The sequence below is a fragment of the Amphibalanus amphitrite genome, unplaced genomic scaffold, assembly GCF_019059575.1.
Source record: "Amphibalanus amphitrite isolate SeventyFive unplaced genomic scaffold, NRLGWU_Aamphi_draft 000444F_arrow, whole genome shotgun sequence".
NCBI lineage: Eukaryota > Metazoa > Arthropoda > Thecostraca > Balanomorpha > Balanidae > Amphibalanus > Amphibalanus amphitrite.
This window is the reverse complement of record NW_024881938.1, coordinates 490,699-518,047: the sequence shown is the minus strand read 5'-3', so window position 1 is coordinate 518,047 and position 27,349 is coordinate 490,699. Positions and strand designations below refer to the sequence as shown.

Below are 27,349 nucleotides of genomic sequence, written 5' to 3'. Positions count from 1 at the left end.
CATGTCAGACATACATATATTATTTGAGAACTAATACATAGGGCCGGCATTCGTACAAGATGAGACCGTTAACTCATGGAACATAATATTAGCAGAGTTGCTTCGTATAACGCTACCGAGGATCACAAACACAATAAATACCAAGCCAAAGGCCACAGGCTACCAAATGTGTAGTAAAATCTGACTACGCGGCTACCGTACCAAGTAAGACTGCGACGCAGTATAATAAACCCACGTTTATCGTCGCTACACTTTGAGCACAGCAAAGCCTTTAAATATTCGCGAAAAATCGATCACAATCCAGCGTCACTGGAAGCAAATGTTAACATCACAATTGCATTGGCGCATGCATAATATAAACGAGCATGCTCCGAGCAGCATCCGACGCAACACGACGCGGCAGACCAGATCTTACTTCCGATTCCCCAATAAAGCTTTGATCACTCGAATGTTGTCCAGCGTGTGGACTTTGGCGGCAGTGGCGGCGGCGGTTTGCTGGGCGCCGGGAACCCGCCCGGGGCGGGGGCGGGGGCGGGGGCGGGGGCGGGGGCGGGCGGCTGCGGTGCCGCCGGGTCCCTGTGCGGTTCGTTCACAGCCAGCCGGCTGAAGTCGAGCCCGTACTCCCTGAGCAGTTCCTCGCTACTCTGGCTGGGCTGGCGGACCGGCTGGCGGCGTGGTGCCGGCGCGGGTGCCGCCGGGGCGGGGGCGGGGGCGGGGGCGGGGGCGGGGGCGGCCGAGAGCACGCTGGCCGCCGAGCGACTGCCGGAGAGCGGGTAGCCGCCGGCGCCGGCCACCAGCGGTACGCCCACCGTCTGGAGACGCGGCTGACAGAACGGATAGACGGGGTTGTGCACGGCCCCATTGGCCGGCCGCACGCCGTTGAAGGGGCCGAGGCCGAGCAGGGGTGCCGGGCAGGGTAGGGGGGCCGGCGGCACGGCGGCCGGACCCGCCAGGGAGCTCGCGCGATCTCGGGCCCGCAGCGGGTCAAACACCAGCTCGTCCTCGGCCGAGTCGAGTCGGATCAGGTCGGTCTCCTTGTTCTGTGGACACAGAGGTAAGGCAGCAGAGGTCAGCTCAGTACACTGTGTGCTGTGTGTGCGTGCGTCTAAGTGAGGGGGGGGGGGGTAGCAAAGATGAGAGGGTATTGATTCAGAAGCTTAACCCCGTCTGAACAGCGGCGAAAAAGAGAGAAGTAGATAGCACCGACTTCAATTTAAACGAAACGGAGAGATGAGCTCGGCAGTTTTCGTCAAGTGATTAGCGATACTCAGAAAAGATAACCAACCTGATGTAATGCAGCAGAAGAAGAAACCGATAGAAAAGGCCAGAAGTGCTTGATTTGCTATTCACACTACATCAAAACATCAGCACCTCTAATCACACAGCAGAAATACTTGATCACCAAACACCTCGTATTGCACACGGCAAGAATATAAGATCTATAAGATCAAAGCCTTGCCACTGTACCGAGAAACTACTACATCGCACACAACACGCAGGCATTCACTAAACACCACCAAAAATATCTGCACCTTAGAGCCGACGGAGAGCAGAAATGGCCTTTCACAAGCGAGACAAAGGCGCACAGTAAGGTGGTAAGGCAGAAAGCTAGTCGACAGAAAGATCCGGCTACACACCAAGTAGGTACAAGTAGCAAAAATAGCATGCCGAGCACCACGAAAGGAACAATGAAATCAGCGAGACAGCCTGCAAGGAGCTTTCAGCCATTAGCTTAGGCTGAAAAGGAGCTCAACGCGACCGTTATCCAGCTGGATCGCTCTCGAAACCCTTAAATAGCTATGATAATGTATCTTAGTATTTGATATTTGATAATGTTATGGTATCAATACAGTCGTTAAATGGCAGGTAACTTAGTTACTGAAGTAAGCATATACTGACTGTGAACTCATTGCCTAACCAATACCTAACCATTGCATGGATTGCCCAAACGCACCCGGCACTTTTCGAGGTCTTTCTGAGCACTTCTACCTAAATGTTTCGATAGTGGGCGACGGAATAGGAATTGTCAAATGCTCGGCTAGTGTAAAACGACCAGCATTGTGTCGTCTTTGGTGAGTTGGTCATCTAAGCATTGCGGAAAGGACACTCGTTTCATTTGGAAAGCACAAAAAGCGGAAGACAGCATCATGCACATTGAACACCTGCGTAGTCATAACGCGAACATGCAGGTGTGATCGATCGGAAACCTGCGTGCAGCCCTAGATGCTCCCTTCGCAATGACCCATACAATACTCAAAATTGAATATAATCAGCATGACGACAGTGACACATTGGCACTGAGTCCGTAATATCAACTTTTTGTCACTTTCAATCATTTAGATGAAACGCTTGGGTGTATAAAATCATCATCTGTTCTTACGAATAGCAAACGAATAACCTGACCGGTATATCTGTTCTGTTGGCTGCTGTTGAAACTTGAAAGGTCTAGGCCCTGGAGGTGTGTCAAACGATATCAAACGACTCGCAGGTCCCTTTGTCTCACACAGTTCTGTTTTCAGACTGGTCTCGGCGACCTGTTGGTACAGCACCGCCTGGGGAGCCAATGGCAAACACAGAACGGCGTATATTTCCCACTGGACGTGTGTCTGGTACACCGGAGTCCCAGTGACGCAGGTATCGCAAAAAGGAGCGAGCCTCCAGCAGCAGGCTGCACCGACAGGGTTCACTGACCGATGCCGGTGATACTAAACTAGCCAAAAGGCTCTTCACACAGCGCGGGTTAGGAAAGGTGCAGCATGGCAATGCACACAACAGCTTCGGCGTGGCATTCACAGAGTGTAGCAGACCGTTATCTGAGCGCGCGTGGTCCTCGGACAGACCGACGGACCAAGCTCGTAGCGGACCACAGCGGGCAGCGGAGAGCGCAAAACGCCCGGCCGCCGACTTCAACCAACCGAGAGCGTCACAAACCACCGAGACAGGGAGCTGTGGCCGCTGTGCACGTTAGCTGCCAGCCGGGTGTTGGTGCCGCGGGCGGGGGCGGGGGCGGGGGCGGCATGCGACACGGTACCTCGTCTCGGCGCCGCCGGAGTCGCGGCGGCGGCACGGGCGGGGGCGGCACGCTGGGCCGGGCGGGGGCGGCGCGCGGGGTGCGCGGACGATCGTCGGACGAGGCACGCCGCTCGCTGGCTCGCTGCCGGACGGCGAGCGTCAGACATAGACGTAGAGACATAGAGACATAGACGTCAGACATAGAGACAGACATAATACTGGAGCCGTCAGACACAGGGACAGACACAATACTGGAACCATCAAACATAGACAGACACAATACTGGAACCGTCAGACATAGAGACAGACAATACTGGAGCCGTCAGACATAGAGACAGACACAGTACTGGAACCGTCAGACATAGAGACAGACACAGTACTGGAACCGTCAGACATAGAGACGGACAATACTGGAGCCGTCAGACAAAGGGACGGACACGAGGACTGATAATACTGCACTGGAGCCGTCAGACAAAGGGACGGACACGAGGACTGATAATGCTGCACTGGAGCCGTAAGACATGAGGACGGACGATAGAGTCGTCGGCCATAGAGATGGACAATATTGGAGTCGACAGACTGGACAAGGTGCTGGAGCGGTCAGACCCAGAGACGAATACAATACACAATACTGTAGACATAAAACTGAGGTCAGAGTGTTGGAGCCGTCATCCAGGATAAACAGTGCACTCAGGAAAAATGTCATGTTCTTGCAGCGTATTGGGCGGCATTGGACATAACGGGTAATGAATGCCTCACTGCAAAACTGACAATAGATCGGGAAACTCTCACTTGAACCGCATTTTAATATCGTTCAGGAGCTGTATCTCATACGCTTATGATTCCTTGCATGCAGCAGTTTATCAATTCATTCACCAGGATGGCCTTACAAGTACTTTACAAATTCCCTTCATAACTTCTGTCGCCACCAGATCACAGCATTAATGGGACCAAAGAGCGATAAATTCACACATTAATTCACTCTGTTCGCTATGAGGTCAGTGTGTCCAGTGCCACAATCGCGACGAGGCTTTGGTGTCATCGTCTCGTTAAAACAGATTCATTTCGTTTTACATCGGCTGCGAGATGAATTATTAAGGCTTCATTGTTACGCGTATTGCATGCTAGCAGATGCTACTGGTCGCTGTAGCACAGCCTCCAGATATTTTCATCGCGCAGTGTTCTATGAACTCAAGAGAAAACACCATTACAATAAAAAGAAAATGTCATAATCTGGGCCCGCCTGCACATAACCTGAGAAAACACAATGGTTGAATAGAGAAACCGAGAGCAATCTTATACATACAGCTGAACATAATCACAGAAATGAAATATAAACATAAATATAATGCAAAATAAACAACCGAAAAAAATCCACAGACCCAGACATCTCGCTAGCAATGCCTACTCCATTCATATCATATGAGCTGCTGTGACTATTGCGAGTTCTTGCACGTTCCCTAGCACAGCCGAGGGCGGCTTTAGAGTCCGGTTAGGGTCGCCGGATGCAGCAGGGTGACCTGCCGGGCTGGGCCGGGCCGCTGATGAGATTGCAGCCACACCCGCGACTGTGGAGACGACACGCTTCCTACCGGAGTTACTCGTGTATGACAGCCCCGAGCTGGGGCCGGCAATAGCCTACCCGCTTTTCTCGGTCGGAGCAAAACAGACACGACATGCATCACAAAACAGACCTGATTAAATTTGCAGCATGTGAGATAGCGTGCTTGAGCGGTAGGTAATTACTTAAAATTGAATGCTTATTCGAAATCCTCGAGAAAGACAAATGCCTTGTTTGGCGGTCTTCGTGACAGTAGTATTCGTGCCTTGAATTTCAATTTTAAAATGAATCAACATTACGACCCTTCTATATCGGGCACATAGTCGACCTTTGACATCAGACAGAACAATCAACATAATCACACAACACTTATAGCACGGTCCTCAGCAAATCAGACCTTTTTCATACGGCTCACACTCAGCTTAGCACACGAAACACTACACTGCCTTCCACAAACACCAAAACAACGGTGACAGCGCACCACAAGTCTGAAAAAAAAACACAGATACCAGCCACAGATAACCTTATGCATACAAGCAGCGCTTGTCAAACGTCGGGCTTCTCGTCCTACATCTCTCCTTTCCGGTGACGCCTTTCTTTGTCGTAATTCCCGAACATTGCACTGTTTGCTGCCTGTCACCGCTGCTGCCGTTACAAATAAATATAGAGCGCGGGTACAGACAGTTTCTCTCTTCCTGTGCGTAAGGAAACTTGGAAATACGATAAGCGGGTTAGTTTTGTACGCCTTTTCGAAAAAAAATGAACATTTTTTCCAGAGTGCCTTAAGTACTTGATGTAATAATTAAGACTGCTAGGACAGTGGCAGCGAAGGAAGACCTCAGAAGCCATAACCTACATAAAAACGCTCGTGCTTTATCCAGAATACGGGTATTAGGAAAACTCGGGAGTTTCGATGGATTCCAGAAAGGTCGAATCATCTGCCTGGGCAGCTGTAACACTGATGGCCACCACACCCTATTCCGGGAGGCTCGCCAACATGACCTTTACCCCGCTCCCACCAGACAAAGACATAGCGATCAGTCGCACGGAAAGAGAAGGGGAGGACAGATAAGAGGCAGCAGCTGGCGTGTGAAGAGGAAGCAGAGACGTCCATTCGACAATCGACAGTAGCGGTCAGCTATACAGCGTGACGTTTATCATGGATGCTGAAGGCAGCAAGCTCACTACGATGCTTGGAAAACAGTGGGCGTCGTACGTTGGAAAATGCAATAGTGTATGTAGCAAACTGACAGCCGGCCGATCCCGATTGCCATTTAGCTGTAATAACTAATTATGATGAAATACCAAATTGTCATTATTTCATTTGTTAATTTACGAGTGAAAAGTACAAGTTCGGAAAAGAAATTACTACCAAAAACAGCATTTCTCTTAAAATTTGGCACTCGGCCGGCTAAAGCTTTATCCCAGGATGCTAGTTGTCCCAGAAAAAGAAGGAGAGCATACACTGCGTCACACCCGAAGCTGACCATTGGAATCCGCTCACACATACATACCTCCTCGATGCGTTCGAGCACCTGGTTGACCTCATCCAGAAGGCTGGGTCCGCTGGCTGGAGGAAACAGATTCTCTTCGGTGGATCCCGGCGCTGGTGGGTCAATTACGTGGTATTTGATCGTTCTGAAACAATGATATCGGCTGGGTCAGGGGCTTTGGGAGGTCAGGTCAAGGGGCGGGCACAGAACAGCGGCTTCGGACACGTCAGAGGCTGAGGCTGAGGTGGCTTAGAAGGGTAGACTGGTCTTAGCGGGGCTAACGAGATGCAGCACGACTGGGATGGGGTAGCTGTGTGAGAGCGCATTTTTGTGAGGGGATAGACAGATCTGTTTATGTATGGCTAAGGAAACAATAAGAATGGCTACAAGCAAACCAACGAGTAAAGTGAATATTGTAAAGTGAATATTCGACACACGATATAAGAAAAGCCGCTTAAAGCAGCGCCTGGACATAATCCATAATAATGGGATTATTACATAAGTAGATTGATTGGCCTGAGATTTAAATGCCATCAAGACTGAATACATTGACCATTTGGGGTGAAACATTGATCCGCAAGGCCAAGAAACGAAACAGCGAAAACCAACGGAACCGCACACTGCCAAACTAGGCGCCTAACCTCCACAGAAATTGATAGCAGTGTCACTTCCAGCGCATTCACTGCCCATACATAGCCATTGTGACCCACACAAACGCCAAACTGTCACTGCCAGAATAGAAAATCAAGCAGAATAAAGTGACCGCGTTTCCCTTCAACGTCAAACGGGAATAATTATAGGCCAAATTCAGTAGCGATCACCCAGTATGGTCGTAAGCCTTTTGCCTCCCACACGCTGCCATAAAAGAGGTTAATGAGCCCGCGGCTTAAGTGACTGTGCAGGACACCAACATGAAAAGTGAGGTGTAAATTTTAATGAAGTCCGGGTCGGCGCCGCCCACGGCGTGTGCTGGCCCAGGTGCCACAGCGGGAGTTCCGCTATAGACGGAAACCCCGGGGACAAAGCCGGATGGCGAGCGATTCTGTCCGTGTCTGCCTCCTTGAGCTTCGGCGTGTCTGCGTGTCTGTACCTTTTGCATATGTCTTAACCTCTCTGTTTGTTTGTTAGCCTATCTGTATCTTTCCATCTCTATCTGTTTGTCCGATTGTCTGTCAGTCTCTTCCTTCCTAACTCGCTAGTTGTCGGTCTCCTCGTACTCCTTTCCGTCTTGCTCTTTCTCCAGTGCAATTCTTCCCATTTACCTTTGCTCAGGTCAGGCCCCTGCAGAGCGCTTCTGAAAATACGGCCAGTCGATTGATTTAAGTCGTTTATGTCATACCCTTGGAATGGACAGGACTTATCCATCAATTGAATGACTTAACTACTGCACTTCATCGAAAATTACTTTACTACTGCTTGATCCTATCTATTTACTACTGCCTGATCCTAGGACTGGATATATCTAGGCATAAGACCGGAATGTATTGGGTAAAATAAACTTAATGATGACAGTGGATACTTATGCTAGTTGCGACCACAACAAACTGGCACTAACAATACTATCCATACGACAGCCTCGTAAACTACAATCCAACAAAATGTTATGCTTCAAGAATATGTGGATGAGGTTTGCCATTGAAATTAAACCTCCCAGTTATGTATCATTCATTTAGTGCTATCCCTACGCACCAAAACATGCCCAACTCCTTCAACCCACCACCGTTGCGCACATCCGCTCCAGTCTGCCGTTCCCTCCGTTCACACCCGACTGAGCCGCGCCCATCAGTGTGGTACAGCCACCATCCCGGGTGTCGACCGGGGGCCGGCGGCCGCCCCCGCGCGCCCGCCGCCGGCCATTACACAAATTAAAACGAATCACCGCCACGGCGTACACAGAGGGAGCCCCGCTGGAGAGAGCCGCCAAATGGTGGCGATGAATCAATCCGCGGCGTCCGGCATGGTGTGTGGAGTTGGTCCGACACACCGACAACACTACCACCACACCGCGGGAGGAGGAGGAGGAGCGTGAGAAAGAGAGAGAGAGAGAGAGAGAGAGAGAGAGAGAGAGAGAGAGGGAGAGAGAGAGGGAGAGAGAGAGGGAGAGGGGGGGGAGAGGGAGAGAGAGGGAGAGAGAGGGAGAGAGAGGGAGAGAGAGGGAGAGGGGGAGAGGGAGCGAAAGCGAGAGAGAGAGAGAGAGAGAGAGAGAGAGAGAGAGAGAGAGAGAGAGAGAGAGACAGACAGAGAGGGGAGGGAGAGAGAGAGAGGGAGAGGGAGAGGGAGGGAGAGAGAGAAAAAGAGCAGAGAAAAGATAGAAGAGAGATTGAGAGAGGGAGAGGGAGAGATAAACTGAGAGAGAAAGAGAGGGAATGAGATACGGAGAGCGGAAGAGGGAAAGGAAGGGGGAAAGGAAGAGGGAAAGGAAGAGCGAGATACCAGAAGAGGGAGCGAGAGCCAGATGCCGAGGCGGAGGCGGATGCAGAGGCAGATGCAGTGAGAGCGCGTACCCTCCTCAGCGGTGCGTCACTGCACCGGTCGGTCGCCGGAAGCCGGCCCAATAAAGCGACACAGAGCAGCATCCGTCTCTGCTGAACCGCCGCCGGTTCCAAACGGACCGTCCGATAGGCCACGGCCGGCAGCGACGGCGCTACGTGTGCCCCGCAGAGCGCCGCCGATATGGGGAAACCGCGCCCTGATTGGGGGCATTCGATTGAAGCATGGCCCATTCCGCAGGGCTTGCGTTTTTCTTATTTCGGACAGGCCGTCGAAAGTTTACCGAGGCCGGATTTAGCCGCGGCCCGCCGGCTAAGAATAGCGTGTTGCGAGCGGTCGGCCGGCATCGGTGACGCATTGCCACCGTCGCTCCGGTGATTTATATTTATTCGAACTGTTCGTAAATCGGCCTGAATGATCCGGGTAATATCGAAATACGATCACTCCATCGCAATAGGCCGCGACGATAAAGCTAAGCTGCCTCCTCACAAAATGGATCGCGGCCGTCGGTCGAATCGAGGGACGCAACAAGGCGTCCCCGTATGGGTCAGTGCCGGTGCAGCAAATGACCAGTGGAGGCTAATACCCATACGATGGCCACAGACCACGCCGTAGTGGATGCCGTAAACGGAAGTGATTGCATAGCAAATAGGTCCTTTAACGCAGCATGCATGCAGCTGATTTGTCGCAATTGTAAAGTGGCGGAAATGTTACATGTTACAGAAATGCCGCCAAAACCCGATTTAGAAAAGTTGTACATATATGCCACTGTTTTGGGGTACAAGATGACTTGCCGATGTGATAAAAGTTCCACTCAAAATAGACACAAACTGATTAGTGATAACTGACCATAAAAACATGGCACAATTGTCAATTATGGCATTACTTGTTTTGGCAAAGTGATGCTATTGCTACATTGCCGTATTGTCAAGTAGCAAATTCACGGCATTGCCCGCATGACCAAGCTATCAGCTCATTGAGACACACAGATATCTGAAGACTTTAAGTTTATACCTAGACTAAATTCATTGTCAGGTAGGTATATTTTTCTCTCCTTTTTTAAAAACGCCGGGCGAGCCAGTCTAGGCGGGGATGAATATAACTATATTATCTCCTGCACGCCAAATTAAATTGTGTACGCTAGACGTTCCTGTGTTGTTAAAACGGCTGTCATACTCGTGTAGCGGATTATACAATATACAATGATATTCTAATTCAATTGTGTTCGATGAATGTTTAACGATGACAAACACTCTAGGCTGATTAATGAAGCAAAATAAGATATATAGACAAACCCATGAATAAGTTTTATAAATGGCAAGAGGAAAATCCGCATCATATGCGATTGTTTGATGAACAAATAAACCGACTCGAATGTTAGTTTCCGCTTTTCACGGAAACAGCCTCCGCAGAGCAGCCTTACACATAGGTCATGGCTGCCCCCGCGGTCCCCCACGGGCAACGCAACAGCAATTTGGAAGACTTCCTTAATCATCGTAGAGTCAGCTACGAGACTAGGCCAGTTCGCAGTCGTGTAATGTCTTCCCGGCAGGTAACATTTACCGGCTTCCGTCTTGCAGAATACAAACCAATTTGTGAAGCCCACTCCCCGGAAATGTTGAAAATTTGACAAAGCTGAAGAGGAGAAGTGCGTTTTGTCCTAAAATCTTAAAAGGAGCGCCATTCAATTAGATAATTTAGAACATCCACTCAGTTGATTTCATTTATAACTGATATCAGGCACACAATCTACAGATGACAACCATAGATCAACGTCATGGACAGTACCTTGTTCCCACGCTAGTCTATGGAATGGAGTTCGTATGCCTCTGCCAATCAAACTATCCAAAAGCAACTGTGAACTGATCCAGCAGTGGGACGTATATGCTCTCTGCTGAAAACTGCGCTCAAACTCATTCTGTCGGCGAAAGATTGAATCGCCCGACTGAAGGCGGGGACGGGGGCGGCGGGGGCGGCGGAGGCTGGCCGTAACAGCAGCCGGTAATAGGGACGTTAAAGCTGCCGTAACAGCAGCCGGTAATACCGACCGGTAGCCGGTAACGGCGCCCGGCGATTGAGGGTGTTACGGGAACCGCGGTCGTCCCGCAGAGTGCAGCCGCTCGTAGAGCACCCCCAGACAGGCCAACGACGTAGTGTCGCCCCGAATAGACCCCAGGCGCCGGCTTAACGCGCCGCCCAACGAGCGGCCACTTTGTGCCGACGTGACCCGACAAACAAACAAACAAACAAACAAACAAACAAAACAGACATGCAGAGAAAGAAACGAACAAATACCGAAAATATTTTCCTCTCGAGAAGGAAATTCATGTCTCACGCCAGACTTGTCTATATAAATAGAAGTCTGTGCTCATGCAAAAAAGCAGTTCCTGTAATGCAAATGCAATGATGACTTTTATTAGATACGCTTCACAAACTAGTACCCTGTACCCTGATACACAAATTACCCTGACAAGGAATCATTCTTCTTGTCTTTTTCATCAGACGCAGAGCACTTGAAGAGAGTACCACATATCCCAGAGGAGAGCATTTACTAAGCATGCGACGTTGTGTGCCATATACACATTATCTTGGAAAACAATTACTTAAAATGGGGAGCGCGGTACATATTGAACCAAGCTTGTTGATGCTGATGGTATGATGACGATGGTGATAATGATATGCTGATGGTGAATGCACTATGTTCTTTCTCTCCCTCCCCTCCCACTCCCTCCACTCACTGTGCGCTCTGCGTCGCGGCGGCCGCCCGTCCTCCCACTCTGGCCAGCGGCTCGGTGGGCTGACGGCGGTAGGTGACCGCACTGGAGCCTCTGCTGATGCCGCGGCGGCGCCGGGCGGAACCCGGAGAGCTCGGAGCGGACCGCGGCTGGGACTCAGCGGGATCCTCGTCTAGCCGGCCGCCAGGCGCGCCCTCCGGTGTCTGCTGGATGTCCTTCAGACGTGACCTGAGGGACGGGGGGCGGGAGGTCAAATGGCAGACTCTGGGAGAGACGTAAGGATAGTCAGAGCGGAGATACGTGGGTGATGTCGGACGAAACCTGAATATACGCGAGGTCCGTCCTACCATTGCTTGCTACATACAGGGGTCCGTCATACCATTGGGATGTTGAAAATGATACACACTTAAACGATCTCGTAACACGTCGGCCTGGCGTCGAACAAGTCGCTCCAGGGGATCTCCAAATTAGCGTGCTTCATCTTTTTGGCGAGTATGACGAGTCATCCGAAGATAGTTACTCTGTCACCGATTAAACACGTGACTGGTCTCCCTATGTATCAAAATCAAGCTTGAACTATGACAAAAGAACCATCGAATACCTGTTGACCATCCCATGCCAACACGCCTTTTACATCAATCCCGATTCATTCAGATCCCGCCCCAGACGGTTATATGCACGAAAACATTTCCCGCCGATCAGAACACATCTCGAGTTCAAACCAGACCCGAGCATCAGCTGCGGGCCTGCCCAGTGATCAGGTGTCAAGGTAGTGCCATATATACCTCTGAAATTAGCAGGCCGAACCCCGGGAAACCCAGCCGCCAACGCTGATGTAACACCATCCCAAAGCGGGCTCCCGAACGTGGTCTCATTATTATCAAACACCCATAAATCCTAAGGCGGATATCGGTCCGACCAGCACACCGCTAAAGGTTAGCCTGATGGTCCTACGGGCGGCCCCGATCCGTCGCTGGGCCGGCAATGGGCTATCAGGGGTGCCGTGGAGCTGATATCACCTACCGGACCGAATGGAGTAGAGCGACAGGGCGGAGCACGGGAGACGGAAGAATGCGGGAGATGTTAGGGGACACTACACATGAACCAAACCAACGCAGACCTGGAAAACCAAGCATGGATACATGATACTGATATAACACCAAGATTGAACTGCCATAAATGCCATATTTAATGATCACGTGTCAGGTTAGATTTCAACTAAATCCATTCATTCAGCACAAAAACAGTTCCATATACAAGCACAAAAAACTGATACTCAAACAGCCAAAAAGGCTATACTCGATAATTTGATGCTCTACTGATAAAAGGGCCCTAAAACCCATCTAACCCATCTCGTCAATCTAAAACCCAACATCCATTCAACTCGCAACTCACTTGATATTTTTGTAGGCCGACCTCATTTGCTTGCTGCCGCTCTTGCCCGTTTCTTTGACGCCTTTGACAGCGCTCTTGAGTGCCGGGTTGGTCTTGCTGCGTACTGTCTTTATGAAGGCACCACCCTCTTTCCGCACGTTGCTCGCCCAGTCCTTGTACTGCTGTGTGAGCCGTGAGCTCGACTTCTCGCTGTAGAGGCACGCTTCCAGTTCAAATTCGTCCGAGAAGCCCTGACCCGAGTTGAGCATCTCCAGACGTTCCGTTATGAACTGGGGAAGACGGAGAGCAAGGTTAGCCATAGAACAATGGCGGAGGTAGGGACGGGTAAAAATAAAAGCCTCAGTGTGGAGAGTCAACGAAGCACACAGGAGCACAATCGGTCTGATAAAAAAGCGAGAGGGAGGAGAGAGAGAGAGAGAGAGAGAGAGAGAGAGAGAGAGAGAGAGAGAGAGAGAGAGAGAGAGAGAGAGAGAGAGAGAGAGAGAGATCCAAACCGGATACAGACCGGATTAGATGCAAACTGGTAGCGCGATCGCCCAGTTCCCATCAGACTTTTTCAAACTTAGGCAACTCGTCCGGAAGGAGTGGGATCAAAAGAAGATAGACGCAGCGAGAAGTGCTCCTTGAGTTTCGGCAAACGAACGATGCTTTACGACAGGATTAAACTTGTTAATAGTATAGCGATGACACATACTAATGAGAAGGTTTAGCTCGGACGACGCGAGCAAGTTCTTTGAAATTTTCTTTCAATGTTTTTTTTTTTATAAAGCCATCTGTGTTTAGGATCGATTAACGAAGTTCAAACGAGATAAACCTTACTGAACTACGTTGAGCATCAGAAATTCAGCAAATGATTTCAATCTCAATGAACAGAAAAAATCGCTTATGACCAATCAAGTATTGAATCTGTAAACCGATTTCCCGCTATCTGCGGTAATTTGATTGGCTACCCTAAACACGTTTCTCAAATACACAAACACATCATCGCTAAGAAAACATCCGACCGAGATGGCAAAGGCTAAGCTAAACCTTGGCTCTGCGCTCACGTCCGGCAGCATTGAAATATGGCCGGCCTCACCTTTTGGCCTCGGTACGTGGGCCACATGAGAACGGCTTTGGCGGCCGCCCGCCGCCGTCGGCTTCCGACCGAAATAGGATGGCGATGTGGGGACAGAAAAAATGGGGGAAAGCACCGACGCCATTCAAATAATGACAAAATATTCAGTCATTATCGATATCCCAAATACGGAAGGAATATCAGAATTGAGATCTGCGGTAACCGATGTTTTATGAGAGGAATTTATTTAGAGGAGAAGCATGTCATTTCCCAAGAAATTCCAATGAATGAACTGAATGAATGGTAGAAATTTCTCAGTCAGCGCCCACGCAGGGTGGAACGTGCCTAGTTGGCCTTTGAGCTCTGACCGTCCAGTCGAAAAAGCGGACAGAATGTGGAATTTGGTGTTCAACGCTGAAACATGTCAACCTAGCCCAACGCATTACGCGATGGCCACCAGCATCGTCTATTCTATTACTATTTCATGTTCACTGGCACTGAACATAGGCTGTTCCTGCAAACAGCATCTACCGGGCGCCGAAACGGTTCAAAACGGACTCTTGTCACGCACGTCCGGTCGAGTTACAAGGCGCTCTCGCTAATGACGTACTATGACAATGATTAACTGAGTGAGAAACAGTCTTTGCACCCCATAGGACGAACACACCTTCCGTGATTTAGAACTAAATTTAGAACAAATCTGGTCAATAAAAAATGTTGGTCTTTGCGATACACCTTTGTTCCCAGTCTTGAAACAAACATCGTTTGGGTATCAACACGATGAACTTCATCGTGAGCTTGAGATTTTGTGACATGAAAATCGGCTCCGAAAACAACCTATGGTGCAGTTGTGAAGATGAGCCTGCTCTAGTAAATTCCGTTTTATGATGAGTATTAGGTCAACCTGAAAATCTCCTTCACTTGATTGCAACCTTAAGATGAAAAGATCCGACGCTGCCCTTCTGGAACACGCATGAAAGACTTACATAGGTACTTTGATATTAATTTTCATATTTTTTGTATGGTGCTCTCGTAATTATCAAACGCTCCATTATACATCAAAGCGATGCACATACCTGTAAGGCACGGGGAACTAAGAAACCATCACTCACAGCCACCCAGGATTAGCTCGTGGCTGGCGGCGGACGCCCACCCACCTGATGGAATATTTGCAGATTTAGCATCTCCTTCAGAAACGGCTGTATGTGCGCCGGCCGGCTCTGGATGAACGCATCCTTGTCAAATGTGATCTTGGCACAGTCCTGAGGGAACCTGAAACGACGCCCACAATAATGACTTCACGGCTCTTTGGTAATGCAAAAGCACTTCAGGAATTAATTCCAAACTAGAAGTTCAAAGAAGCTTGCTCGATTCATCTTTCTCCGCAACGAGCAGTGAATAAAACATATTTCAAAATAAAAATAAAACAGAAAGAAACATTATTGTTATCTCGATTTATCTTTATCAATTCCGAGAAGTTATACACCTCACAATTTATTAACCTTTTGATGACTGACTATCCCGCCCAATCAGCCTCGATCCCGTTTGATCTGTAAAGGCCACACTAGTTCATCAGAAAATCAGTCAGTCGTGGCCATTTACATTGATCATGTTCTGAGTCCTATAGCCTCGCGGCGGACAGCACAGGGTGTGTTACCTGAGGGCGTCTCTGTAGCCGCCAATCAGCTGAACGAGCGCGCGCAGGAAGGAGCGGGCCACACCGTCCCCGAGCATGTTGTTGGGGTTCTTCAGCTGCCGCTTCAGTGTGGACACCTGGTGGCGGATGGGAACGATCCGGAGTCAGGGCAACATTGCAACCGGTGGTCGCAATGCAGGTCTACGTTTCATTCTGTTGGGGGTCTCGCCAGGGTGGTCACAAAATGCAGTACTTCGAATCGAGACGACCAATATTGCAAGGAAGAAACACGATAGGCATTGAGCCTGAATAACTCAGGCACGTGTCGGTGAGTCCAACCTATCAAATCATATGCCTAGGAGAGCGGAAGCTTGCGGCAAAGCTCGCAAAAAAATGACGCACATGATCCAAACGTGAACTAAAATGTCATTCAGGAAACATAGCAATGTATGTATCAACCAGTGAGATCCACCGCCTTTTATCAAACGTCTATAGTATACGCTGGCATCAACCAAATTCCTCCAGCTGACATGCTGCCACGTATTCCGAACTGAACAGCACAGGGACTGCCACCTACCGTTCAGGAGCAGAGCCCTCCCTATACGCTCCACCAGAAGCCTTTTCACAGTTGACTCGGGGCAAGGACCACGCCGCGGGACTATGACTCATTGACTCATAGAAATGTTTGATAAAATACCCATCACTAAGCTACTATCTAATACAAAAATTTATTAGATACCTATCCTATGAGATGCTCATCTATGATAGACTTACCTGAAATACCCATCAGTGAGATTGCTATCAATGAAATGCCTATGTATCGATATACCCATTTACGAGATCGCTATCTACGAGATATCTTTCTATGATATACCTATCTACTATCTAGGCATCTGTATCATCACTCACTACTTCCTGCGGGAGCGTCTCCAGGTCGTTGAACGGCGAGTCTATGCGGTTGTTGTCTGCGTCTAGGATCACCGCGTCCCCGATATCAGCCAGCTTGGTGCGCTGCATCACCGAAGTTGTGGCGCCGATCACGAACGGCATCGGCGCCGACAGGTAGTCCAGCAGGCTGGCCGGCAGCACCGGAATGAAAATGTGCTGCCACGACATCGGGTAGATGACCGCGTTTGCTGCCTGCGGGTAAATCGGGGACGGTGTCAGTGGTTAGAGGGTCATCAGGGGCTCGATGAGATAAAGCTAGAGGCTAGTGGTGCGGTGATGGGCGAGGGTTCAAACTGCGCAAAACGGATAAAGGTTGACACATGTTGCTGGCATATGTGCGACAATGACAAGTGTGTATCTATGAGACAGGGGAATAACCCACAGACGCGATTCACAAACATTCGGCATTTCTAGAATTCAGAAAATTCGCTCGCGGACGTTCGGAATGACAGTGACACTTGGTCACATGGGTATGCATTACGATCGGAAACAAAGCCGCCAATGGCGGAAACCACCAGCATGTCACGGATATGGCACGGCCACAACCATATATGACGTCACTTGTTGCTATCTATCGACATTGATGACGTCACACTAGCATTGCGACCGCCGCGCGGCGCCACGCTCGCCAGCGTTACATCCCGCCAAGATTTTACGTACGAGCCAATGAATTAATCCCCAGTCGGAATATTTATAGCCGTCAGCCGGACTCGCTGTGACTGATTTGTACCATAGAATGACGTCATATCCGACTCGTGACGTCACAGCGGCACCCACCTGCACGCAGGCGCTGAGTCGCGACAGCTTGCGTGACGTCACGACGATGCGTCGCTCGTACAGCATCGAGGCGAACATGATCATCATGTTGTTGGTGTCCACGGCGTTGAAGTATTCGGTCAGGTTACGCTGATGGTGAAAAAATAATTACATTATTAGCTGACGCACGTAAGTACAGTTGCTACTTGCTAGGCAGCAGTTGATCAACTAACGAAGATACAAAGTGACCGCGCCCATGCGAGGAGCATTTCTGATTTTCAGTTACACTGTTGATGCGTAACATGAACCTACAAAAAAGAAGAAGATGGAAATGTGATGATACCAGTAAAAACAAACTAAATCGAGCTTTTACCCAAGGTACTTCAATTGAATGTGTAACAGCAAAAACGAATTTTTGAAAAGAAGAAATTCGTCCAATATATCTATTGACTTACGTCCTGAGGTATGCATGGAAGACTAAGGTGATCTGTGGAAGCCACTGAAAAGCTCTGAAATGAAAGAAACGCACGCTAATGTCAAACCTGCAACAGGTAAGCTAGATCGAGCTGCTAAAACGACATCCACCACACAACACCGAGGCCGGTCCCGGGACCATACGATAGCGGCATCCCTCTCGAGAAAGGAAGTGGAACTCGGCTGTAGTATAGACAGCGAAAATATGTTCCGCGACCAGGCAGAGCGCGAAACACAAACAGGAAACGGAGGCAGCGGTAAGGAGAGGCGCCGGTGAACTGAGCAGCTCGTATCAGCACTGAATGATGAAACATCCTGTGTCTTTTAGAAGACCTATGTCTGTTATGTACGCCAAGGAATATAAAACCAATGCGCGCACTTTAAGTGGTTACAATAAGAGGTGAACTCAACATTGAATCAACAGCAGCAAAGAAGTAGGCGGAAAAGCTGCTAGGCAATCACGGTTTGGGATGAAATACAATTTATTCGGGAAGATGTCTTTTTAACTTTAAATCATGTCTATCTACACTTTATAATGGGTCAATATAGAGAGTATCTTTACCTCTGAAAGAATCCCACGCTGGACCTCTTAATCCAGTACCATTAAGGACTTACCTTGCCCTCAGGTAGAGGAACTACGACGGGCCCGCCCCGGTCGGGGACGGGGCTCCGGTGTAACGCCTGTAGACAGGTCCATAGCTGCCCCTGGTCGTCGGATGCCGTCAGGTCCGACAGACAGTTTAGCAGTCTGACGAGGGACAAATAGTGAAAACATGGTCAAATTCGGTCGGGCCAGATAGTTTCATAGCATGCCGATGGGCATACACAGTGAACATTGTCGTAAGATCACGTCTGTATGTTCAGTAGTCTGTTGAAGAGCAATGCAACGGTGACAGACGGTCCTCGATCAGATCATTGCAGACGGACTCCTTGATCAGATCATTTCAGACACTTCAGTCCGTCGAGGAGCAAAACAACAGCGCCAAGGGTTCAGGCGCATTTTGACCGAAGGCACACGTTTCCTAGTGAAAACACTTGGAATACAGCGAGCCTCCTGACACTAATCACAGCGCCGCAAGACACCTGACGACATCGCTCTAACTCACTTGAAGAACGTGTCGTGCCAGGGGAAGGCGCTGAGGAGCACCAGCGCCGTCTGTTTCTGAGGCGCGTGTCGGCAGAAGCCGAACGTCCACTTTGAGTCGATGCTGGTCAGCACGAACGAGAAATGCTGTACGGTCGTGCTACGGGCGAACGAGGGACGAGTTAGGTCTAGGCCATCAGTTGAGGCAGGGAGGGCAGTTGGCATTGGGCTGGTCAAGCGCGTGTGATCATTCCAGTGCTTCTGGGAAAAGTAAGGTTGGCTAACGCTTGGTCAAGCCAGAATGCGTACACCGAAGCTAAGTGAGATAAATAGGCAGAAATATACAGAAGAATGGAAAGGAAGGGCAAGGGCTCGATTTCGCATTTGTTCAGTTCGAACTAGACAATTTAAAATAAGTCACTTGGACTTCAATGATCTTTAACAAATGTCCAGAAAGAGGTTCAAATGGCTAATCCAGATAATACTACCTACACATCCAACAACACTTCGGGGGAAAATTGGAGAAAACCCAGGGATTACAATGCAAGCCAAGTGAGCCAATCATGCAGCGTACTGCGTAGTGTTCGTGGGGAAAATTAATGTTCGCACAAACCCCACAAGAATGGCTCCTGGAAACTACGACATCACTAGAAGCGTAAAAATTCGAAGTAGAATAAAATGGATTCACAAACACCACCCAATGAAGCATCATATGGAAAACGTCATCCAATAAGCCATGACTTGTTTTAGGACGGAGTCAATTCGGAAACACAGCACCGGAAAACCCATCGGGTGCGATTCACTCCACCCTCCGAGCCGGCCAGATATGTGTCAGGCAAGTGACACTGACTGAGTAGAATACGGCTACCGGGCCGCAACAGGTGTTCCCCGTCCGCTCGCCCCATCGCGGAGTGTCTCCTCCCTCCCCATACGCCAATCACACACGCCAGTTCCACGCCAATGCTGCAGTGACGGTACAGACTCCCCACACCCTCCTAGCCCCCATAACCCTAAACACGGAGGCGCCACGGAACAGTCACGCTCGTGAGTCGTGACGTGAGTGTCCACACGTCGCTACAGTCGAGCACTTCTGTATGTGTAGTGGGTCAACACAGTCACAGCCACCGCCCGCCCGCGCCGCGGCGCCGAGCGAGCGGTGGCGGGGCGGTGGTGGCGGTGGCGGCGGTGGGCAGAGGAAAGTTCCTGCCCTCTCCCACGCTCCACCAGACCGCAGGGACCGCACGCCGAGGGCGGGGTTACACCGTGTGGGTCAGTGAACCCAGAGGACTTGTCCAGTGGACGGTGTGAGTGGTCTGACAGCTCTGTCAACAACTGAGTGGTGGTGGTGCTACTGTTGCTTTTGTTGTTGATGATGATGATAACATTCATTATTTACATTCGGAGCGCACATAACATTTCCTCACACACCTTAAAATATTGCGACAATTATAGGCTCGGTTTCGTAAAGGACAGGTCATCAGGTCACGTTGAGCGGCCTCACCTGTACGCCAAATGCTCTTCCTTTCGCTGCACCATCTGCACAATTGTTTTGATATTTTCAGCGACTGATCAAATGACGGAATGTACGACATTGCATATAACTAATATTTTCGATATGTGTGGCCGGGCATCATGTAAAGCGATCAATTAAAACGACGCTTTTCGAAGTCACTTTACTCTAGTGAATTGGCACGACTCATGAATCATTTCCATCGAATGCACCCGGAAAAGGCATCTCCACCCGGCAGCACCGTTACACATTTCCGCAGCATCGCGTGCCCGCAGTGGACCCATTCACACTCCCCCCCCCCCTCCCCCGAGTGCACGGCCGTCGTCACGACATCCCTCGCCCGGAGGTCCACTATCCAATGTGTCGCTTGTTCACACTTCTCAGAACACCGGGCGAATACGATACTATCGGCGCGGTGGTGACTGGACCAGCTGTCACAGCCCCAGGGCGCGGCGACAGGCCACTCGAGACTGGATCCAAATACTCAGCCGATCAGACGTCGAAACAGCAGAATTTGCGCCGTCAGTGGTCATTTCGAGGTGCGAGACAGCCCGGGAGGAGACGGGGGGGGGGGGGGCGAGAGCGCTATCCAGGGGCTGTCACTGTCGGGACTGACCCATTGAGTTGATGATATTTTATGGGAGCTGACGCATGTCATACTGAGGGTTACTACCAGACTTAATAAAACGGTATGTAAGACCAGTATACGTACATACGCTGATCTGAGAGGTTATATTAGGTTGAACAATGTGTTTCCAACAGCTACACAAATGTCAAAGAGTATGAAAGAGTCCCCTCCCCCAAAAAGGTGCATGAGGGATTTTTTTTTCGCGAGCATGCACGTGTTGTTAAAACGTCAATAAAAAACACACACACACATACGGACTTCACCATTCCCCAGATATCATTACAGAAAATTGGAAAGCAATATAGCTGAAACGAAATGAAGAGCCCTGCCAGTCGCGATTGAAAGAGCGCAATACACTCGAGCGAATTACTCCACCAGCAAACAGAGCGGGACTTCCATATATGCCCTGGGCGCACCAGATTACGCTGGAAACCAATACAGTTAGGGTTCATATGGAGGAGCAACAGAGCCCTGTGCCCACATACTGTCCAAAATGACAGCATGGATCGATCAGATAAAATATAGGGCAAAATCAAGCTCCGGAGACGTGAGCAAAATGCATAGATACCGGATAGGTTACTGTTTTTTTTTTTTTGAACAAGCCGAATAAATATATCACATGACTATGCTTTCATCGTAAAAAATGCACCATCGGTGGAAACACATCAACTCTGCCGATAAAGCAATAAAACTCATCACAATGCGAACGAAAGTGATCGTGCAAACAATCATCCTAAGTTGTACCACGACACATGCCCCGACGGTCTGCTGCAGCGCAGGCTCCAGCGCCGGCTCACTGGCCTGGCTGCTGCGGTGAAATGGGACTGATTACAAGTGGCTGACACTGCACTCCAGCCTCGTACAGTGCAGACGGTGATGTCAGCTCGCACCGGGGTCAGTCATGCTAGGAGGGATCCCCATCAGGCCAGATCATGACCTTGATCCTCGCCGGGGATCTTAATGCGGCGTTAAAGAACCGGTGAACGAAGCTTCTCCACACTAACCGATAACTATACTAGTAATGTTTCAGAAAAATAAAATATGCATTTAAATAAACATAGGTTTCAAAATGGAGGGACTTTTGAAGGAAATATATTTTAAAGTTTGAAAGGGAAGGAAGTTCCGTAGCACATAAAATCGTGTTCATATTCAAATTTTCCGTTCAACGCCGACAAGAACTTATCCATTTTACCCGACAATAACTTATCTCGAAATAAAGGCAAAGCTGATGTTTAGTTTTTGGGCGGGTTGTAACAACATGTCTTTAACCTGGTGCCGCACAACAATGACGATTTGACCCATCTCTTATGCCTGCGGAACGGCGCGGGTTCCAGTGGCTGGCGACGGCGGCGGCCCGGCCCGGCGCTCGGCACTAAAAGCCTGACGTCGCGGGATGGCCCGAATGAGTTGGTGCCAGCTGCCACGACTTTTCTATCCATACACATGGGGCAGCAGGTTGTGATATTCAGATTAAAAGTATGTAGATGTTGATTTGTCCGGGATTGTTTCATATTATTGACATCGTGTCATGTAATGCATCAGGATAGACGCATGCGCATGCAATGACACGCACAGAAAATTAAGAATAAAGAGTATGAACAAAAAATAAAGGACAAAAGCATATGAGCAACCGTTCCCGTAAAAAATGACGCTGTCATCTATAACAAAAGAACGAAAGCATAACGATTCATAGATTCATATTAATTGCTGCCAATGTTTGCTAACAAAATACAAGTCCAACTCCAGCAATTCAACGTCTCTTATTGGTCGGCTAAGTTGAGAAACAAGACACACCTCTTGTTCCTAGCATTGTTGACGAGGGCCCATTCCAGCAATGTTCAACGTTCAACTTCAGTCCCTTCTGACCGGTGCAGAATCCTTGGGGCACCACTTGGGCCACTTGAGTTCAATTCTCGTTCGGAGCAGGCGTTTTATCGCCGGCGCAAATAATCAGTGCCAGGTGATAACGGGCATCCAAGGGCCCAAACTACCGTGAGAGGTCACACTTGCGGCCAAGTTCACGTGCTGCGTCTCTGTGTGTATGCGATGCACTGATAGGTCGGCAAATTAAGAATGGAGTAACATCGTGTAAGAGTCCGGTCCTAAAAGGCGAAAAAGCCTTCGAGACCCGCACGCCTCCCCCTCCCTCTCTTTTCCATTCAGTGGTAATAAACATGGCAAGATCTGAGCCATTCCCGAGCGGACAAAAAAGAAGCATCCAATCCTTCAGGAAATCGCCAAGGGTGAGAAGGGTCGCTTTATTTGTCGCAAGCTAAAGCACCTTATGCACCTTATGCCATTCACCCGATAGCAGCTCTGGGATGATCGCCCGAATTCCTTGAGAAGCCAAAGCTTCAGCAGGAGCGACAGTGTACGAATCCGCCCATATTGTCTAATCATGATCGGTCAGACAACACGATCACTGACGATAACCAAGTCGCTGACCCGATACAAGATAATTATCCGATATCGCGGGCAGCGTACAAGACCGGTAGCAAATGAGCGTCATAATAAAAAACATGCTAAGAGCATTTATTACAAAGCAATGTCGATTGCGACTCGAAAGCTCACTCCAGAAAATGTCCGATGCCTCCGACATCGGAAAGAACTGTCAGTCGGCTTAGACTGACTCCGCTCCAACTAAACTGTTGGCTTAGACTGACTCTGACTCCAACTGTAATGTCTGCTTAGACCGACTCCGACTGCAACTGCGGCTCCGCAGTCTCAGATAACTATCAGATATAGCATTGCTCAAAATAAAACTTCAGCGATACCGAGTCTCATCCCGGTGAATACTGACATCTATTTATTCACAATACTTTATGGTGGGCTGACAGGTAGGCAGTTGATGAGTCATCATAATTTACCGGAAGAATCGGGAGGTATTGCTAGGTCGCTGGGGTGATTTCAATTTACCATAGCAAAATATCAAAGCAAACATTTTCGTTCATCGGAAACCGAAAAAAAAAAACACGGCGGCATACCGTTCGAAGTCGCAGGGAAACGTGAACTGGGGCACCATCTTCAGCGTCTCTTCATTCTGGTACGAATCGGGGAACTTCTGCACGATCCATGGCTTTTCGTCGGCCTTGGTCGGAATGACCACCTCGCAGAAACAGTCAAACACATGCTGAGGGTTGTCCCTGCAAAGAAGCAAATCATCAAAATGGTGCAGCAAATGGATTCCAATAAAATAGGTGCATGCCATTGCAAGATAGAATGCTAAGCTTTAACATTTTGATGAAAAACTACCTATCTGAGCACAACCCAACGGCCAACACAATTGGCAAAATGATGTACACAATCAAAATTCATCAAGATGTTTGTGCTCAAAATACCTACATGTGATGGCAATAAAGATCCAACAACAAAACCAGGGTATACTAGTTCATTTCATTGGAACTGAAACAACCTTTAAAGAAAACTTAACCTATATTGGTCTTCATTTATGATTTAATTGTAACTAAGATGGATTTTCACCATACATAATTCCCTGTAATGTCAGTGATCTATGTCTTCCAAAAGAAATCAGCATGAAAAGGTATGGATGAGCTAATGGAAGAGCAACTCACCTAATTCTGGACAGCATCACCCCAGAGCTGCTCAGCAGTACCTGAAAACATGACATGGATAGTCAATAGTTAATACAGGGTGGAAAGTAATTACGCGAACATACTTTTTCGTCTTCTAGTAATGAAAAAAAAAACGGCGGTGACATAAACAATATATGTTTTACTTTATCCTTATCTAGTTGCGATGCATTGACATAGGCGTTCCGGCATGATTTACATCAGCATGTGAAGATCTGTTGGCTAAAGCTCAGCCCACACCTTATGGAGCTGTCCAGTGAGGTAATTGGTATTGGTGGCTCCTTGCAGCTTTTAGACGGTCTCCTGAGGAGTCATCTGGAGATTTTTAATCGAATTGAGGCCCAGGCGTTTCCCAGATCAGCTTTTATATGTCCTGAAGAAAAACAGGTTCTCACAGCACCAGTATTGCGTTTTGTTGGCCGTGAAAGTAAGGATTTCACCAATCACGAAGAGCAGTTTCTTTGCGTCAGGCACAAAAGTGCGCTCAGTCATTTTGCCCCTTTCGTTGCACGGTGGATTAGACAGAGACACTCGTCTTGGAGGATGTTCCACCGGTTGTATACTTTATTTTTAGTGACCTTTTTTAGCGCTACACGCAATTCTGACACCACCCGGGGGCTCGTGACCCACTGATGTGTTCCTTTGCCGGATGTTTGAAGGTTGGGACGGACGGGACATAGGACGCAACAGCAGCCCTCAGAGCAGTTGTTCTGCAGGTTTGACGGATGAAACAGTTTCACAGATGTCTCACCCAACCACAAATCCAGCTGCCTGTCCTCCTCTGTCCATCTTTGATTGTCTTTGAAAAGCTTCAATTAACAATTCTGCTGTTAATTCGTGAATTTTGGTCATCCCGAGGGTTTGTACGACTTAATTTTCGATTTTTTTGCGTAATGTGCGAATCGTGATATCCTAGATCGGGTACCCGGCCAGAGTAAGCTATTTTGCCAGTTTTCGGGTCGACTGGCGTCGTTTTGTCGCCGACATGGTGACCACCCGCCCGGCGACAGAATTCGCCGAGAGGTTGCTGCCGCGGACGGCTTTGCTTTTTAAGTCCTCTCAAGTGTTATTATGTTTAAAAAAAAAGTATGATTGTGCAATGCTGGTGCTGAGACCGCTACGAATCCCTTCTCCGCCAGTCCAGCGAAAATAATCACAAACGCTTTCCCTGGCAGCTCCAAATTGAGCTCTTTGCCCATTTCGGTCTTGTGCAGCGTATGGTGTCTGCACCATTTTAAGTCGAGAGGTGTTTAAGACTTTCCAGGTCATTGTTCAAAGTTAGGTCACTTTTGGTAGATGAGGCGACAACAAACACGACCAAATATGTTCCGTGACAGCCCGTACTCATAAAAATGCTCCACTGACGGTCAAAATTGTAAGAAAATACATGTTCGCGTAATTAGTTTCCACCCTGTACATATAGGTATAAAAAGCATGCCAAGCTCACATAGCCAAATTCAAGCCCTTCAATACACTCCACTTTTTTCATTTACATGAAGGATATAAAGTGAATAAGCATCATGATCAGTGACAAATATTTTTTCATAACTAAATCCTGATGTTTGAGATGCCTCTGCTTAATGTCTACCTAGAAACCTGACCATTTAGTAGGTACCTGTTCACACATACTTTATATTTCATTCATTTTTAAGTATCAATTTTTAACCAAAAGAGCACATGCACTTCCTTTGTCCAGGTCTTTTCTGAATAAGCGAACGGAACATAACAAGGTGAGATAATTAATGAGGAAAAGTGGGTTAACTTGGAGGCAAGAGTCAAACAATAGGTCGGTAACTTACACACTTCAACAGACTGAATAAAACACTGATAAACACAATACCTTCTAAAAATGACTCTTATACTTAAACTTGAATGGTGTGTTATACCTACTCCCTATGACAGCCAGCATGATCAAATTAAGCACAAGAATTATTAGGAGACAAGACTAAAGACTCCATTACTGCGCTGCACGAGCCTGCTTTGAAGAACTTCTAATCACACTTTAATGACACATGGTATGGTATTCTGGTTTCTTCCCACATCCCTTGCCACCTTGTGTACTTCAAGATTCTTATGAGTACACTCAAGAAGGGAAAACAAGAGAGTTGCACACAGGTTGCAAGGATACGTGACCTGTCCTTAAAGGGACTATCCCACCTTTAACACGGGGTTTGAGTTGAGATAGCCAAGCTTGCGGCGAGCCGCGAGGTTCAGAAACCACTATCTATCTAGGTTGCAACCCCCGCGGCCTCTTGGTGTTGAAGAAATTCGTTCCCTTCATTTGAAAATGGGACTTGTACAAGGCCCTATCTTCAACATGGAGCGACCGTTAGTGTGACGTCACCTCGTTTAGTCATTCTGATTTAAATGGGTTTGTTCGTTGAAAAATTGCTTAAAACTTGGTCTGAACTTTGTTGTGGTGCCTACAGAGTAAAAAGAATCAGCTTTATGACAGTAATGTGGCCTGGGGAAGGAGGTAATTTTGGGCTGTGACGTCACATATTTGAAAGTTTGTGTTTGGAATATGGGAAGCCTAAGATGTTTAATTAAAAATAAATGCCAGAACCGTGTTCCTGGTCATCCAATCTATAAAGTCGGGCACAATTTAACTGGTTTTAACAACGTTTAGAAGGTGGGATACCTAGTCCCTTTAACCATCAGTGACAACAGTCTTACAACAGCTAGTCAGTAGTAGTCGGTCATAGAGTGGGACATTTTCTAGGTTTTCCTTGTTCAATGTTAAAGCAGGAAGGGGGTGGAACAGGCGATTGGTGTCTGGTACCTAACTGAGCATTTTTACGTTGGCCGCTGGTAGGACAAAACTAGTCACTGGAAACAAAAACAAACAATTGACAAGTATCTTACAAATATACTTACAGACTGAGACCAACCTCAATGTACCCCACAAAATTTTCAAATTAATCCCAACAAAGCCGTTCAACCCCCACCCAACCAGACAACACAAATAACCCTTATTGTT

The 27,349-nt window shown here is 48.5% G+C and overlaps 1 protein-coding gene across 1 annotated transcript; it reads right to left on the bottom strand.

Annotated features, from left to right (window-relative positions):
- On the bottom strand, window positions 1–27,348 carry LOC122391558 (DENN domain-containing protein 1A-like). Its single transcript, XM_043385601.1, has 14 exons — window positions 27,247–27,348; window positions 24,352–24,392; window positions 23,764–23,922; window positions 18,664–18,801; window positions 18,173–18,305; window positions 17,539–17,592; window positions 17,105–17,233; window positions 16,289–16,519; window positions 15,401–15,516; window positions 14,901–15,015; window positions 12,687–12,955; window positions 11,295–11,519; window positions 6,088–6,211; window positions 1–1,040 (listed from the first exon to the last, which is right to left on the bottom strand). The coding sequence occupies exons 2-14, from the start codon at window positions 24,366–24,368 to the stop codon at window positions 441–443; spliced, it is 2,310 nt and encodes a 769-aa protein (XP_043241536.1). The 5' UTR covers window positions 24,369–24,392; window positions 27,247–27,348; the 3' UTR covers window positions 1–440.
- Between the last annotated feature and the right edge of the window lies 1 nt (window position 27,349).